This window comes from Cyrtonyx montezumae, unplaced genomic scaffold (genome assembly GCF_038088225.1).
Source record: "Cyrtonyx montezumae isolate F1298 unplaced genomic scaffold, pur_monq_1.0 scaffold_36, whole genome shotgun sequence".
In the NCBI taxonomy this organism is placed as follows: domain Eukaryota; kingdom Metazoa; phylum Chordata; class Aves; order Galliformes; family Odontophoridae; genus Cyrtonyx; species Cyrtonyx montezumae.
In genome coordinates this window covers 9665637-9681012 of record NW_027072041.1, presented here as the reverse complement: position 1 = coordinate 9681012, position 15376 = coordinate 9665637, and the positions used below count along the sequence as shown (strand labels likewise).

The following is a 15376-nucleotide window of genomic DNA, read 5'->3' as shown; positions in this document are numbered from 1 at the left end:
AACCAGCACTCTTTCAGTTGACTCTCTCAATTCACAGTTTGCTTGTCTCTACCTAACTTCCATGGTGGGAATGTAGGAGAGAACTCTTGCCCCAGACACCTCATCACCACCAACAGGAAACAGCTTTCTCTCAGAACTTGAAGAACTTCCCAATAACTGTAAAGAAGGTAAAACCATAGGTTGCAACTGTTCTGATCAGACCATGACTATTTTATACAGAAGTATAGCTTTTATTACAGGTTACTGGTGTATTTATTAGGGCCTTCACGATTAAGCTCACAGATCAACACTTCCAGGTTTTTGCTTCCATAACTCCTATTTCCAGGCTCCTCTAGCTCACTTGTTTCTACACAATTTAAGCTCTCATCAAACTCTGCAGAATACTTGCTATTAATTGTTCTCGACTATCAATACAGATGGATGTAAAGAGCTAATAAGAATGTTTTATAAAAGCTCGAAAATCCACCAGTACCTCCAAGAAACATCTTTATGATTCTAGTCTGTAATATTAAGTACTGAATCATCCCATTCTAAAAAGCACCTACTTACAACTATGGTTTTCAGGCTTGTCTGTAATGCCAGGCATGGCTGAATTAGGCCAAAGCTGTGTGCACCTGAAGTAATAGGTGTTTATGCATATCTCTGGTGCAGGAAAGGTATAGATAGAAGAAAGCATACATTCCTGTGAAGATGTGCCCTGCATTTCATAGTACCTGGAATGTACTATGTGTACATAGTACCTGTGGCTTCAGTTTTACCACCTAAGGCTGTGCCTTTCCAAATCATGAATTATCATAACTATTGTAAGTACTCACAATATCTTGGACTCATCTCTTTAGATAATTTAAATATCAAATAATGCGCAGTTGTGGAACTCTATGCTGTAACAAGTGGATCACTCACATACATATTTGTATTTTTCAGATTAACCGTGGGAAAGCTTGTGCATGGGCTCAACTGCTGAGCAAGCCTGGTTTAGTGCGTGCATTTTTCTGATCAAATAAGCAACAAAATGTACTTTTTGGTTTCACTGCACAGTTCAGAAGGCTGCAACCAAAAGCAGTGGGATTCAGCAGGGTCCCAGCTCCCTAGTTTCGCAATAGTATTTCATAGAATCACAGTAGAATCCATTTGGAAGGCACCCACATGGATCACCGAATCCAACTCCTGTCCCCACATAGGACCACCCAAATTCCAAACCCTAGGTCTGAGAGCAGGGACCCAACACCCCCGCTCCAGCAGCTCCACTGGGCGGCCCCGGGGGCGGAGCGGGGGGAGGGCGGACGGGGGGCGGTCCCGTGCCTGGGTGTAGGTGCGGAGCCGGCGACGGCACCGCGGTGCGCGTAGACCCCTCGCTGTCAGCATGACGGACCGCTCCGCTTTCGACACCAATGTCATCACCATGACCCGCTTCGTGATGGAGGAGGGCCGGCGGGTGAAAGGCACCGGGGAGTTCACGCAGCTCCTCAACTCGCTCTGCACCGCCGTCAAGGCCATTTCCACTGCCGTGCGCAAGGCCGGCATCGCCAACCTGTGAGTGACATCTCCTGCCCCGAGCAGGGGGTCGGGGCTGCCGGCGGGGAACTGCGGGAGGTGGGATGGCCTTACGACATCGAGCCGTACTTCCGTCGGCTCTTCCGACGTCCCTGTTGCAGCAGCATCTCAGACAGCATATCTCCCCAGGAAGAGCAGGCTGTTACCCGCTTCTCGGTCCCTGAAGCAGATGCTGCTGCTGATAAACCCTTACACAGACCTTCACCGAGCAGGTGCAGGTGTCGTGAACTGGAAAACCAAAGGAGCATGCTGAAAGGCAGAGCCTATCCAAGTACAGCTGGATTATTGCCCCCTGTAGTCAACAACTCAGTGTCAGAGCACCATTTTATGCTCCGTGGCACCTCTTCAAGCTGTGCTAATTTTTTTTTTCCACATCACGTTGTAGCAGTGTGAGTTTGAATAGATTCAGAAGTCTTCCTCAGGAGCAGGCTGTGGCAGCTAGCAGAGCTGGCACCACGGAGCATTGTTCCAGGAGCATCGAGAGGAAATCAGAGTTCACAAGGTGCTAAAAGAAAAGCAAAACTATTGTAGATAACTGCTTTTCTCTGTGATATAAATCACTGTATTGTCAATATAAGCTACTTCATTACCTAATGAAAGATGTAGCAGTACCATGCTACCTGCACACTATGTATACAGTGGAAATGGTTGAAGGCAATACAGAGTAGTATTTATTACAAAATGTATTCTTACTGTCAGAGAGCTGAAAATTTTGGTGAAGTTAATAACACAGAAGCTACTCCATGAGACAGTAAGGAAATTCCACTTTACATATTTTTGAATTACTTTGCTCTGTCTTGACTTCTGCTGTTATACGACTGCCATCACCTTCTCATTGTTACATGCTAGCCCCTTGCAGCACCTGCTCTGCTGACCTGCTGACCGCTGAGGACAGAGGTTTCCCACTTGTGCCCTAGTTTGTAATGGCTGAGGTCCCATCCCTCTTGTCTCCCTCTGTTGCTGAGCTGAGCTGTCACAGGCTCCATGTGTGTGCCCTGTGTCCCTTGCAGGCAGCCTGCTGGGCACATCCCCTACCAGCCCCCAGCACTTGGATGTGAGGTCTGTAGCTTCTGGGCTCACGTGGAGTGTACTCCCTGCTTTCCTCAACCAAGTTAGATTTTGAGTTACATCACTGTCTAGAAACACTTTCACACTTGCAGGAAAAAAGTTCAAGGTGTCATAGAAGACTCAAAGGCAGACAGATGCATAGAGAGTCATGGCAGGCCTTTTTATTTTGTCTCCTGTATGCAGCACATTACTGCATTCCTAAGTTCAGCATTATTGCAAAAAACCTGAATTACCAGTATTCAGGATGATCAGTGGCTGCAGTATGTAAGATAAATCTCCATGTGTGCAGAGCTGGGTCTTGTTTTTCTCTGCTGAGAGCTGAACTTCCTGGTCTCCCTTCTGGGACACTTTCAACATCGCCTATCACAAGGTCTCCCAGTACTTCCTGATGTCAGACAGCAGTTCTGATTAGCTGGCAGGGCTTTATTTGTGTTTTGTGTCTGTGTTTCTCAGTTTTATTCCCAAAGAAATGTTTGGTACTTAAAGTGAAAAGCTGAAAACATTGAACCGTAAAATTGTTGATTTAAGTGTGAGCAAAGCGTTCATTTTGGAATATGTAGGAGGAACTGCTTACCAAGAGCAAACTGCATTGAGAAGTTATAGTGTAACTAGCACAGCCAGATTCACTTGTTAAGTATGAAGTTTCTAGCAAAATCTTAGCTTTTACTGGAAGCAGCTGTGACAGTGGAGATAGGATGGAGGGACAACATTTAGGTCTTACAGTTAATGTTAAGCATCAGTTTCATAACTCAGCCTTCACAGCCTGCTCTGGCTATATTTGTCTATATTTCAGGGACTATTGAGAAATGATTCCCTGTTTGGTGTACCTCACCTTCACAGAATCACAAAGAATCACAGAACTGTAGGGCTTGGAAGGGTCCTCTAGAGATCACGGAGTCCAACCCCCTGCCAAAGCAGCTCCCTAGCCCAGGTTGCACAGGTAGGCGTCCAGGTGGGTCTGGAATGTCTCCAGAGAAGGAGACTCCACCACCTCTCTGTGCAGCTGTGCCACTGCTCTGTCACTGCACTGGGAAGAAGTTCCCACACACATTTGTGCAGAACTTCCTATGTTTCAGTTTGTGTCCATTTCCCCTCGTCCTGTCACTGCACACTGCTGAGAAAAGTCCAGCCTCATCCCTTTGCCTCCTGCTTCTTAGATATTGTAGACATGAATCAGATCCTGTCTGAGTCTCCTTTGTACAAGTGTCTTCTAGATTTTTCATGACACAGGTAATGTTAACAGGTCTCAACAAGGATCCATTGGACAGCAAATAAAAAAACAGGTGCAAAAACCTGATCACTCTTAGTTCTGCAGGATGTTGTCCTCTTAGTTCTGCAGGATGTTGTACAAGCATACACTTGTCAGAAATTGAAAGCTTTGGAAGCTGCGGTGCCCTCCTCTGACTAGACATTCTCTCCTTACCTTACTGTAGGTATGGGATTGCTGGTTCTACCAATGTGACAGGAGATCAGGTGAAGAAGCTGGACATCCTTTCCAATGATTTGGTGATTAACATGCTCAAATCATCATTCAGCACATGCGTTATTGTGTCGGAAGAAAACAAGGATGCTGTGATAGTGGAAGCTGACAGAAGGGTTAGTAGCTTTAAAAAATTCTCAGTATTCTATTTCAGTTTAATCTTTACAATAGTATCTTTTCAAGTGTGGGAAATTCAGACTGAGCAAAACCTTTCAGAGAACATGTACTTTTCCACACAGACAATCAGCTTTCAGTTTGTTTTGTAGGTGTGTGTGTTCTTCTGTCCCTGCCCCCTCTGATATTTCTGTTCCCGAGGCTGGATTTTTAAATTTGTTTTTCTTTGTTGTTCCTCTCTACCTTCTTTGTTCCCCCACTTTTTCCTAACTGCGAAGAAAGTGTTTTTCACGTTTATTCCTCCTTTTCTCTCTGTGTCCATCCAGCACTTTTGTAAAGGAGCTATATCAGTAAAGCACCGAGCTTGTTGCAGTTTAGATCTTGAACTTTCCTGTTTAGGTAAATTCTCCCAGGAGCCCTGAAAATAAGATTTTGCAATGACACAAAATATCATTTTGACTTTTTGGTCTTAACTGTATCTCCTAGTCTGCACATACTTCTTGAATGATGGTAGTTCCTTTTTGCTATATTATATTCTGGTGTTTAAAAAAAATCTGAGCGAAAAGTTTAGAGAAAATAAACAATAAGCATAATTCAGAAAGTATAACATTTGTTTTGTCGAAGCAGTTATCTCCTTTATTCTTTGCTAAGAATCCTTCAAAATGGATTATGTTGGCATTGGATGAATTTTAGATCTGAACAGATGTGATTACAGATGCTCGCAGATCTCTGAGGGAGGATCAATGCTAATGCTTTTTTTAAAACAAAATGTGAGCTAATATAGTGCTTTTATCAGCATTTCTGGGTTTAAAAAGGTTTTTGGCATACAGGATTGAATTAAATGAAAAGCAAATGTGCAAACAAAGTATGTGTGATTATTAGCGATTGTGGACAGAATAAGGGAAAAATGAGCTACATAAAAAGTACAGTGGAATCAGCTGCTTCCCCTGTACTAGCAGATTCCTTTATCTGCAAGAATCCTTAATATGACCACAGGAAGAAACTGTTCCTCTCTGGGGGAAAGGAACTCCAGCCCACAGGTTAAAACTGAGAACTGGCTGCAGTAATTTCTGAGTACCTGTCCATTTCTGAACAGGGGGCTTTGTTAAGCTGTTTGAAGTGGAATATGCAGTAAAGTGTATAGTTTCTGAATGTCAGGTGTTAAAGTTGTTTTTAATGCCTCTAATTTTAGCTCTTAATAATAAAAAAAAAAAGGGTAGACCTTCTTATATTTTTCCTTAAAATTCAGCATGCAGTCTCTTTAAAGATGAGAAAATGTAGCTTAAATAGTAGATATTAAAGGATGTCTATCAAAATGGATCAGCTTTAACTTGATACATGAAGCTAAACTAATTACTTAACTTTTTATATATTAAAAAAAAAAAAAAAGAATACAAAAACGAGCTTTGTTGTTTCATCATCTGTTACTTACTTTAAGGATTCCCCACGATCTACTGTGACACAAATCACAGTTCTAATCAATGAAATCCAGATCAAAGACCTTCCATTTATGCAATTCTGTTCCTTCATGATCTATAAATGCACTTTAATTTATACTGATTTGGAAATGTCTGAGAATGCTTATCTACTGAATAGTTTTATCTGTAGGAGGTAAGTGAATAATGTCATCAATCTTACTGCTCCCCATTATATATTTTAGGGTAAATACATAGTGTGCATAGACCCTCTGGATGGATCATCTAACATTGACTGTCTTGTTTCCATTGGGACAATCTTTGGCATCTATAGAAAGGTAAAATGTTTTCCTATAGGATAAGAAAAAATATTATTGTGCACCTTTGGATGAAATAGAATTGCATATGAAAATGTAATAAAACCTAACTGAACTCCTTTGTGAAAGAGACCTTCCAGGACTGACTAAGTTATATCTGCTGTTTCAGACACTTGCATGAAAGATTTGTAAGGAATCTGCATCACTGTATTAGAAAATGAACATTAGAAGAATGTGGAAGCCTTGCTGATATTTAATTAGACAGCTAGAGGAGTCACCCCTTACAAACATAGCTGGAATTAGATTCATCAATAATTTTCTTGAGGCAAAATACCATGTGATTGTTATTTACATGAGAAATGTGCTTTTAGGTTTTCTTTGTACTAATAGTTACGTTGGCCTGAGGACAGGCTTCAAATGCAAACCACAGCTGAAATATGGCATGTGCATTTGAGTGTCTAATTCATTCTGAAAGGCAGAAACCTCGTCTGAGAAGCCTGAAATACTGGACTTACATGACAAAAAATGGGGGAAGCAGAAAGTCAGATAAAAACACACCCAACTGTCTGTTTTAATCATCTTTTGTATGTTCTCATACACCTCAAAGTAACTATTTCCAACTTAATTTTTGGATGAAGCAAAGGAAAATAAAACAACCCTTGGCGCTTTGCTCAGCTGTAAACTCCATGAGTCATGTTTCATTGCTTGCTTTTCAACTGTGCCTTGGAGTTTTGCTTCTAGCTCTGTGTTCATCACCACCTACAAGGAGGTGCACAGCTCTATATTATCACCTTAATCCTTTCCTGTTTCCTGCATTCCAACAAGGCTTATATAAGAGCATTTCCAGATGAATGTGTTTGTCTCTTCCATATAATTTGTGCATTATATGTAATGTATACAATAATAATAAAACACATCCATTAGGAATCCTAGTTGTAGGCCGTGCAAGCACTTGTGCCATGTGTTGCGTGGATATGCAGTAGAAGATTATCCCTATTTCAGAGCCCAGCTATATTATATATCAGATGAAAAAATGAAGTAATTTTTTTGTGCTCTTATTCTAGATATCCCCTGATGAACCTACTGGAAAAGATGCTTTACAACCAGGGCGTAATCTCGTGGCAGCGGGTTATGCTCTCTATGGGAGTGCTACCATGCTGGTACTGGCCACTTCTGCAGGAGGTGTCAACTGTTTTATGCTTGATCCGGTGAGGATGTATTCTGCTTGTTTGTTTGTTAGGGATAACATGGTGCTATCTGTAAGACACGTTTGTCCTTCAAAAATGTCAGAGGAGCAATTTTCAAATTAAAGCTGATGTGGAAAAATGAAGTACATTCCATAACTTGTCAAAACTAAGATGAAGAGATCTTTGCATTCCACCTGCCTGCTGCAGTCAGTGATTCAGCAATGGAAAGACAGTCAAGTCAGTGAAGTAAATATGCAGCATGTGTCAAATAATGTGGTACTTAAAACAAGCTATGCAGAATGCAGCTGAGAATTTTTTATGCCTTTTCCCTTAATGCTAGGGCCTTAGAAAACTGTTGAATCAGAGATTCTTAACTTTCTTCTGTTTTCAGATCTCGCCATGATGACAAAAGAGTAAGTGATGTGTGTGAATGTGTTAGACACTGTAGAACGCATTGATGTATAAGTTTTAAAATCAAAGACATATTGGCCACAGCAGAAAGTGGTTTGCTATAATAACCCGTCTTTGTGTTAGCAGTTAACCAGCATGTGCCTGCATTAAGGTTTTAAAACTTGCAGTGGTCAAGAAGTGGGAAATATAACGTGGTGCTCCCTGTAAAGAGCTTAATTAGCTGCATGTGTTTTTGTTTATATTCAGGTAGAAGATTTAGCTTTAAGCATATGTGAATGTTATTTTGTTTGCTTTTAGCACTAACATAGAAACTCACATCAGTGAAAACTAAACAGCCCAGCCCTTGGTTACAGAGATTCTAACACTTCTAGTTAGTGCAAGGTAGAACAACCTGCAGTATATTAGTATCTATTTGATAACATTTGTGCAGTGCTTCAGCTGGCACTCTCAGTTTCTGAGCTCTTCATAGCCATTCCTTCATTTTGAGTTTAGCAAAAGTATGTAGTGCTAAATGAATTTACAGGCAACAGCATTATTATTATTATTTTGTATAGAAAACTGACAGAGAGCTGGGTAGTGGTAGTATAAAGATGCTTGCATGACCCTAGAATTCATGCTCTAAACTGCATCTAAACAGCAAATACTATTTTTTTCACAGGTATTGAACCATTAAAGAAAGGAGCAGCTCTAGTAATTATTTCCTAAACTGTGTGTATGATTGGCTTTCACTTTATAAATAATTGAGAAAACAATATTAACAAATTATTTTTCTTTCTTAATTTTAGGCAATTGGAGAATTCATTTTGGTTGATAGGGATGTGAAAATAAAAAAGAAGGGGAATATCTACAGTCTCAATGAAGGCTATGCTAAATACTTTGATTCTGCTGTCACTGAGTATCTAAGGAAGAAGAAATTCCCTGAGGTAAAGAAAAGCTTTCTGATGACAAGCTACACCTAGTCATTCCTACTTTAACACCAGTCACTGTCTGATTTATGAAGTTTCAGAGCTTGTTTTTAGTTTATCTATTTAAAATGTATCCATGTGTGTAGGACTGCTGGTTAGTGCAGCTGCCCTTCAGTACTGCGCTCCACCTGTGCTTTTTCTTCTTTCTTATTTTTTAATTTTTCTGTCCTAGCCAGGGGCCTGAGTAATTGTTCTGGGGTTAAAACGAGGCATTTAGATGGTATAAAAGAGAGGAAGTCTCATCCGGTGATGAAGAAACATTTTCTACAGGCACGTTAGGTTGCAGCTGCCCCACTGCAGCATCCTAGATTAGATGGGGAAGCTGAGCAGGGATGTAGGCCTTGTGCTCAGTGATAAGATGGTCTGTGTCCCCATGGGCCTCTCACATGAAAAGTTCACGTTGTTTCAAGGTCTGCTTTGTGGATGTGCAGCTCCCTGGTTATCAGAGGGCTTGAAGCTGTGATACCACAACACTACGCACAAAAACATGTCCATTCTCATGCCTTCCTTCTGTGCTCACTGCAGTTATTCAGTGAATAACTGTGTCAGCATGTAGTACTGTTAAGTGTTCATCTCCACTCTTAACTTACTCAAACTTACTCAACTTGCTTTAAACAAAAACTGGTATTTTCTTCTGCTGACTTGCAGGCTTAATGTGCTGTTTACCAAGATACTAAAATGATACTAAAAGATAATATCTGCAGTGTAATGAGGAATTATTAGTAAAATATTAACTTTCTGTTGACGGAAGTGTGTAAAAACTGAAGCAAAAGGGTAAAAAGAATTACTACAGATCACTTCTTCGATTTTATTTTATTTTTTTTTCTTTCTCATTACAATTGAATAAAAACCCAGCCTCTGTTCCCACCACTTGATTCTATTTGCTATTAGAAATGCAGCATTTTCCAAAGGTTAGAGGACTGATGCAGAGCTGGGCAGCATTTCCTGTTGTTGGCACCACCACTCATCTATTCTGAGATCTGTCTGTCCATATCCTTGGCTTTTCTCAATTACAAAATGAGGAAGAAACTGAATTTTTAACCTAAGCTACTTGGAATACTATGAATTGCAACATGGAGGAGTCAGATGTTAAAAACACTAAAAGGAAGGAGAAAAAAAATAACCTGATGTACTCAACTGTTACTTATATTTGATTGTCTTCCTTCAGGATGGCAGTTCGCCATATGGTGGAAGGTACATAGGATCTATGGTGGCTGATGTGCATCGCACACTGGTGTATGGAGGAATCTTTTTGTATCCTGCCAACTCCAAAAGTCCTAAAGGGAAGGTAAATCTGCATAATTCCGATTACAGAAGGTGTTGCATTACATAGATATTTCACTCTTGTGGATCAGTATTTTTATTCTAGAATGTAATTCTTACAACTTGGTAGCTGATGTGCACATAGGACCCAGTCTTTGCACACTGTCACAGGAGACAGCAACCTGTTGTCAGACACCAGTTTAGGTCTGCTTCTTGCCTGTGTCAACTGTCCTTACTTTTCTTTATATTCATACTTATAACAGATTATGAATCATTAGCAGGAACATACTAGGGGATGTTCTGTTTAAGCAGCCTGCTCCATGCATGGGTCTGCCCAAAACTTGGTGTCTCCAGCTAAATGAAAAATTACAAAGCAAAATAAATGGCTCACGCTATGCTGAGATTCCTATTACGATCTGAGATATCAGGAGCTTAAGTGTAATGTGCTCCTTAAGAGAAGCTCTACTGAACAGAAAAACCTCTGCATCTTGTTCTTAGTTGTGCTGCCTCATCAGGAGGAACTGTGCCTGGCTGCTTCTGCAGGGCAGCAGGCAGTCCCTTGTGGAAAAGCACGCTCTTGGGGGCTGACAAGGTGACTATTTATTCAGCAAGGACCTTTCATCTGTTTTGTAACTGTCCATAAATTATTACTTCAGGTTGCAGATAAGATGCAGTTACTCATTAGAGAAACCTAATGGTGTACTCAGGGCCAATGTTTTTCTTACTGCACGATCTGCTGCCTCGTTAAAGGCTATGTCTTACATAGGAGATTTATCTCTGTGTAAAGAGCACAATTCAAACATGAACTATGGAGAAAGCGCTCAAACTGAGCAAACCCAGCATTCTTTTTGCTTTATTTACAGAAAGAATCCACACGATTCTGGATTCGAGTTTATGTTAAATACTGAGTACTTCAAGTGTTGGCTTTAAATCAATTGCCAAATAGTTATGTGATTGTGAGCATTGTCTGGATTGACCATTGCCATTTTGATTTTTGTCTTGCAGCTGAGACTGCTCTATGAATGCAATCCTATGGCTTTTGTTATTGAGAAGGCTGGAGGAATAGCAACAACAGGGCATCAGTCAATACTAGATATAGTGCCTGAGGATATCCACCAAAGAGTGCCTGTTGTCTTGGGATCTCCTGATGATGTGAAGGAGTACCTGGAAATAGTCAAAAAGCATGCAGCTAAGTGAAGAAGGCCTGCTGCTGTAACTGTGCGGATGGGAAGAAATGCCTTAAAGCTAAACCAAAGAACACACTGCAAATCTGAACTGTCAGACCTTTGTAACAAGAAAGGGGATAAGCCACATTTTCGTAAGATTATTTTTAAAGTGCAATTGTACTGTACAACAAAAGGCATTAAAGGATTGTATTAAAGAATGCATTTAAAGAAAAGCAAGGGGAAAATACATTTGTGGGTTTTTTTTTCATTTATCTTCTTGATTATACAGTTACTGATGAAGTTACTGATGCTACAAGAAAATACTGTGCTATGTTAATTGATACCTAACTTCCTCATACAAACAATACAATCACCAGAATATCTTTTCTAAGAATCTTGCAGCCTCTTACACTGAGTGATCCTTCCTCCACCATAGTTCTTTGATGAAAGTATAAATGCTAACATGGATGATTCCACATTTGCAGAGCGTTTCACACTGTTTCCAGGCTCTTTGTTACTCAATGAGTTACTCAATGTACTTCAGTGTGGCCTTATCCTAAATGAGAGTTAACAGTTGTGAAATACATATACCAGTGTATGGTAACTCTGACACATCCTGTTAATACTGCCAGCTAGTTCTCTGTCAGATCCAGATACATTAGGATGGGAAATGGAAAATGAGGCTTTCTGAAGAGGGGTTTTGAATTGCAGAAAGAGCACGTGCAGCTTGGTACTACTCTGCTGTGATGGTATGGCCATCATTGCCAGAAATTAATCCGGTTGTTTGGTAAGAAAAAGAACCCTCACCTGGTGTTCTTTGTGTTATTTTGAGAACATGCATTACCACAGAAGGAAAGGATTGTGCTGTGTAAGCAGAAATAAACTGTGAGGATTCCCACAAAGCATGCCGACATTTAATGTGCTGATTCAGAGCATGCTGCTGGGAACACAACGTTGGTGCTTGGGACCTAGATGGACTGTCCACCTGTCCAGGTCTGCAAATGCCTTATAGGGTCTCAACAGTCCTGACTAACCTCTCTCAGCTCATGCTTTGCCTGTGCTGTAGCTTGCAATGTTGTGAAGACCTGTGCCTGGCCCTAAGCAGCACCAAGCCTTCTGCAGGCCATGCTGCAGTCTGGAAAACAAGGAGGCAATCAGGTGGAAGAGGACTAGGCTCTGTGTGGCCAGGCATGTGGGACAGCTGGACTGCTGCCTGCCAAGTCACCCTTGTATCCCAGGCTATCCTCTGCAGGCTGTCTTGCTTATGCTAGGTCAAGTGCTGCTCCCTCTGCCAGCTCAGGTTGGACACCACCCACTGGGGTGTAGCCACACTCTCACTTTCATAAAAGAGAGAAAATGTAGTCCTTGCATCTGTCTTATCTTCTCTTTGTGATTTCAAAAGGGAGAGGGAGTCTCACATTCATTTGGGATGATGCATCCGTGCTGCAGCTCTTCCTGGGGGAACTGCATGGCCCTTTCTCCTAGGACATTAGCACTTCAAGAGGGCCCCTAGCTCACCACACCAGCCATAGCAGGTACGGTGCTAGGAAGGACACCTCTGATATTCTGGATGCTGCCCCTAGAGCAAAGTGTGTGACTGTTTCTGCAGTGCATAACTTATTTAGACCCTTAAGATTTTAATCCAGTATGTTCTCAGAGCCATAATTGGACACTTCTATTTAATAGACTAATTAGAAGAGAGCTGGGAGCCCTTACAGTTGTTGTTGTTGTTGTTGTTTTTTCTAAGACAGATAGCACCCAACAGCAAGTCATTTTATCCAGCTATAGTAACTCCTCAGCTGTATTCTGCCATCAGCCCCTTCAAGAATTCCTTGGGCTGCATACATCTATTTTTAAGACAACATACTGGCAACTGGGAAAGGTTATAGAAAGAAAAGCAATACTGCCTGTGCTTACCAGAACATTTTCCAATGTTTTGTGTTTTTCTTTTTTTTTTTTTTTCCCCTGTGTGTTGACATTTTGTAGTGAGTGTTTTTCATCTTAAGAGTTGCTTCTTTCTTTCTGTCTGTAATACATGTACACATGACAGAAAGAGCTCCCATGCAGCTACTTATGGGGAGAACCCCTCCATCAGCTCACCCGCAGTTCCTTTGCAGGGCTATCTCAGTGTGTCAGAGCTGTGCAGAAAGTCTTGTTTTGGCAGGGCATTCATTCAGCTCCTGCACTACCTCCTGCCCTGCTCAGATGCTGAACTGTGGCATTTGGTGAAAGGTCACCAGCTCTAATTTCAGCCAGCACCATCTAAGCAACTAACATTTATGAGCAGTTAGAAGAGGTGTCACCTTTACGGTATGGGATAGCCTATACACCAGTGGGAATCAGCCTCATGAGCTCTTGTGTAATCACTGTATTAGGAAACAAACCTGCAGATCTGCCAAATTAAGCTGATTTTGTTTGTTTGTTTGTTTGTTTTGTTTTGTTTTGTTTTGTTTTGAGTATCCTTTCTGTCCTATTACAATCCACTTAATCAACTGGCTTATAGTCATCACACATTTTAAAATCAATCTTATTTGTATCTCTTCCACCTATTAAATAATAATACTTCATATATCTCAACAGTAGGCTTTTTGTCATTTAGAGGATTCTCCACAGTATTTATCACACATTTATCTCAGCCAAGATCAGCCAGGGTGAAGATTTCCTCTTTCCCATTCTTTTGCCATTGGCCAAGTTTTATTCATTTATTTCTCTTCTTACTCTACTGTTGGCTGTAATGTTTCTGGTGAGCCTAACTGAACTACCCACTACCTGAAGAAAGCATTTGGGAATTTTTCAGTAAAAAAATGAAAGAGGGAAACAATGACCTTTGAACACCCATTGAACTGCTAACTCTAAAACAAACAGTTCAGATGTTGTTCTGAACTTTGTCTTTTTGATCCGTGTACAAGATCACTTGGAATCAACAGCAAAGAAGGTCTACACGTGATGTTTTTGACAAATGTTAGCCATAGTACACAGATGCCCATGCCCTCAACAAATCTTATTTGCTAATTAGGTACCACTGTGGTACACAGCAAGAAGATTTTGCATTAAGAGCATTTTAGTACTCCTCATGCTGAGAACCGCTATGATGATTATAACTTAATAAATAACTTAATAAATAAAACTTAATAAATAACTTGCAGTATGTAGTGGTGGTTGTATTCTAAACCAGCAGATCTGTTTACATGCCTAATGTGAATCTTTCCTCTCTTTTGTTCACAGGTGCATCATGAGATACCCCACAACTCTGTAAATAAGTTAATTTTTGGTTTTGCTCAAAGTCTCTTGAAAGAAAGAAGGGTTCCTGTCCTGGCAAAAAGTGTTCTGGAATATTTGACCTGAGATACAAATGGCCTCACAGACGTTCAACTGGATCACAGAAAACAGAAAATGTTCCAAATAATTTTAATTTTCCACCTTCATGCCTTTGAGGATAGAGTGGAAAATCTGCCTGCTACTACATCTAAGTTGCCGTGCTCAGCAGTCCTCCTTGCCCTGAGAGTTGCACATGACAGGGCAAGAGGCAATGGGCACAAACTGGAACACTAATTTTCAGCTGAATGTGAAGAACAACTTCCTTACTGTGTAGTAACAGAGTACTGGCACAAATAGCCCAGATAGGTGCCAGCCAAATAGGCTGCGGAGTTCTCTTTGGAGATCTTCAAAAGCTGTGGATGTGATCCTGTGCAACCTCCTCTGCATGTCATGCCTGAGCAGCTGAATATGGTTTCCTCCAAAGTAGAAAATCTTTGCTTTCAGATGTACCACACTTGGGGAAAGAGAGACTTTTAGGAAAACTGTGAGGAATTATGAAGTGTAGAAAAGGATTGAAAAGGGACATCAGAACTCTTGGCCTACAGCTGCAGCTCCTACAAACAAAAATAAGGCTAAAATAAGGTTATTTGGTTTCAATGATTGATAAAAATTAATCTCATTGAAATTTTCTGCCTTAAATTCAGATTTTCTAATTTTGTTGTGGGCTTTCCAGACCTTCATCTTAAAAATAAGAGAGTGCTACCAGTAAGTAAAATGAAGATTGCAACATGTGATTGCTCTGATTACCTCCTCTGAGTGGAAGAACAGAGCTGCAATTGAGAGATGTAATTCCCGTGCTCCAGATGATAGCATGTGCTAAACTTACTGCATTTCTACCCGCCTTCATGCTAGTGCCATGTGATCCAGGTTTATTCCTTGCAAGATAATGATGGCAGAATTATCTGTAGCATAACTGCAAAGTGAGCCATACCTACATTTGCATAGAAACACAGAACCATGGAATTATGATAGAGCTGAGATAAAAACAGGTAAGTATCATGTGTAGATGAAGGAAGGGATAATTACTTATGAAGCTTCAAGCCATAACTCACTCAGTAATTTTCATTTATGTAATCAGTATAATATTAGAAGCAGCCTAGACTGAGAATTAAGCCATT

At 40.7% G+C, this 15376-nt stretch overlaps 1 protein-coding gene across 1 annotated transcript; it reads left to right on the top strand.

Annotated features, from left to right (window-relative positions):
• The first annotated feature begins 1337 nt into the window (after positions 1 to 1337).
• LOC136054407 (fructose-1,6-bisphosphatase 1) lies at positions 1338 to 11177 on the top strand. Its single transcript, XM_065745680.1, has 7 exons — positions 1338 to 1533; positions 4056 to 4218; positions 5877 to 5969; positions 7013 to 7156; positions 8332 to 8469; positions 9680 to 9799; positions 10780 to 11177. Exons 1-7 carry the CDS (start codon positions 1364 to 1366, stop codon positions 10969 to 10971), a joined length of 1020 nt encoding a protein of 339 aa, XP_065601752.1. The 5' UTR covers positions 1338 to 1363; the 3' UTR covers positions 10972 to 11177.
• Positions 11178 to 15376: the final 4199 nt, after the last annotated feature.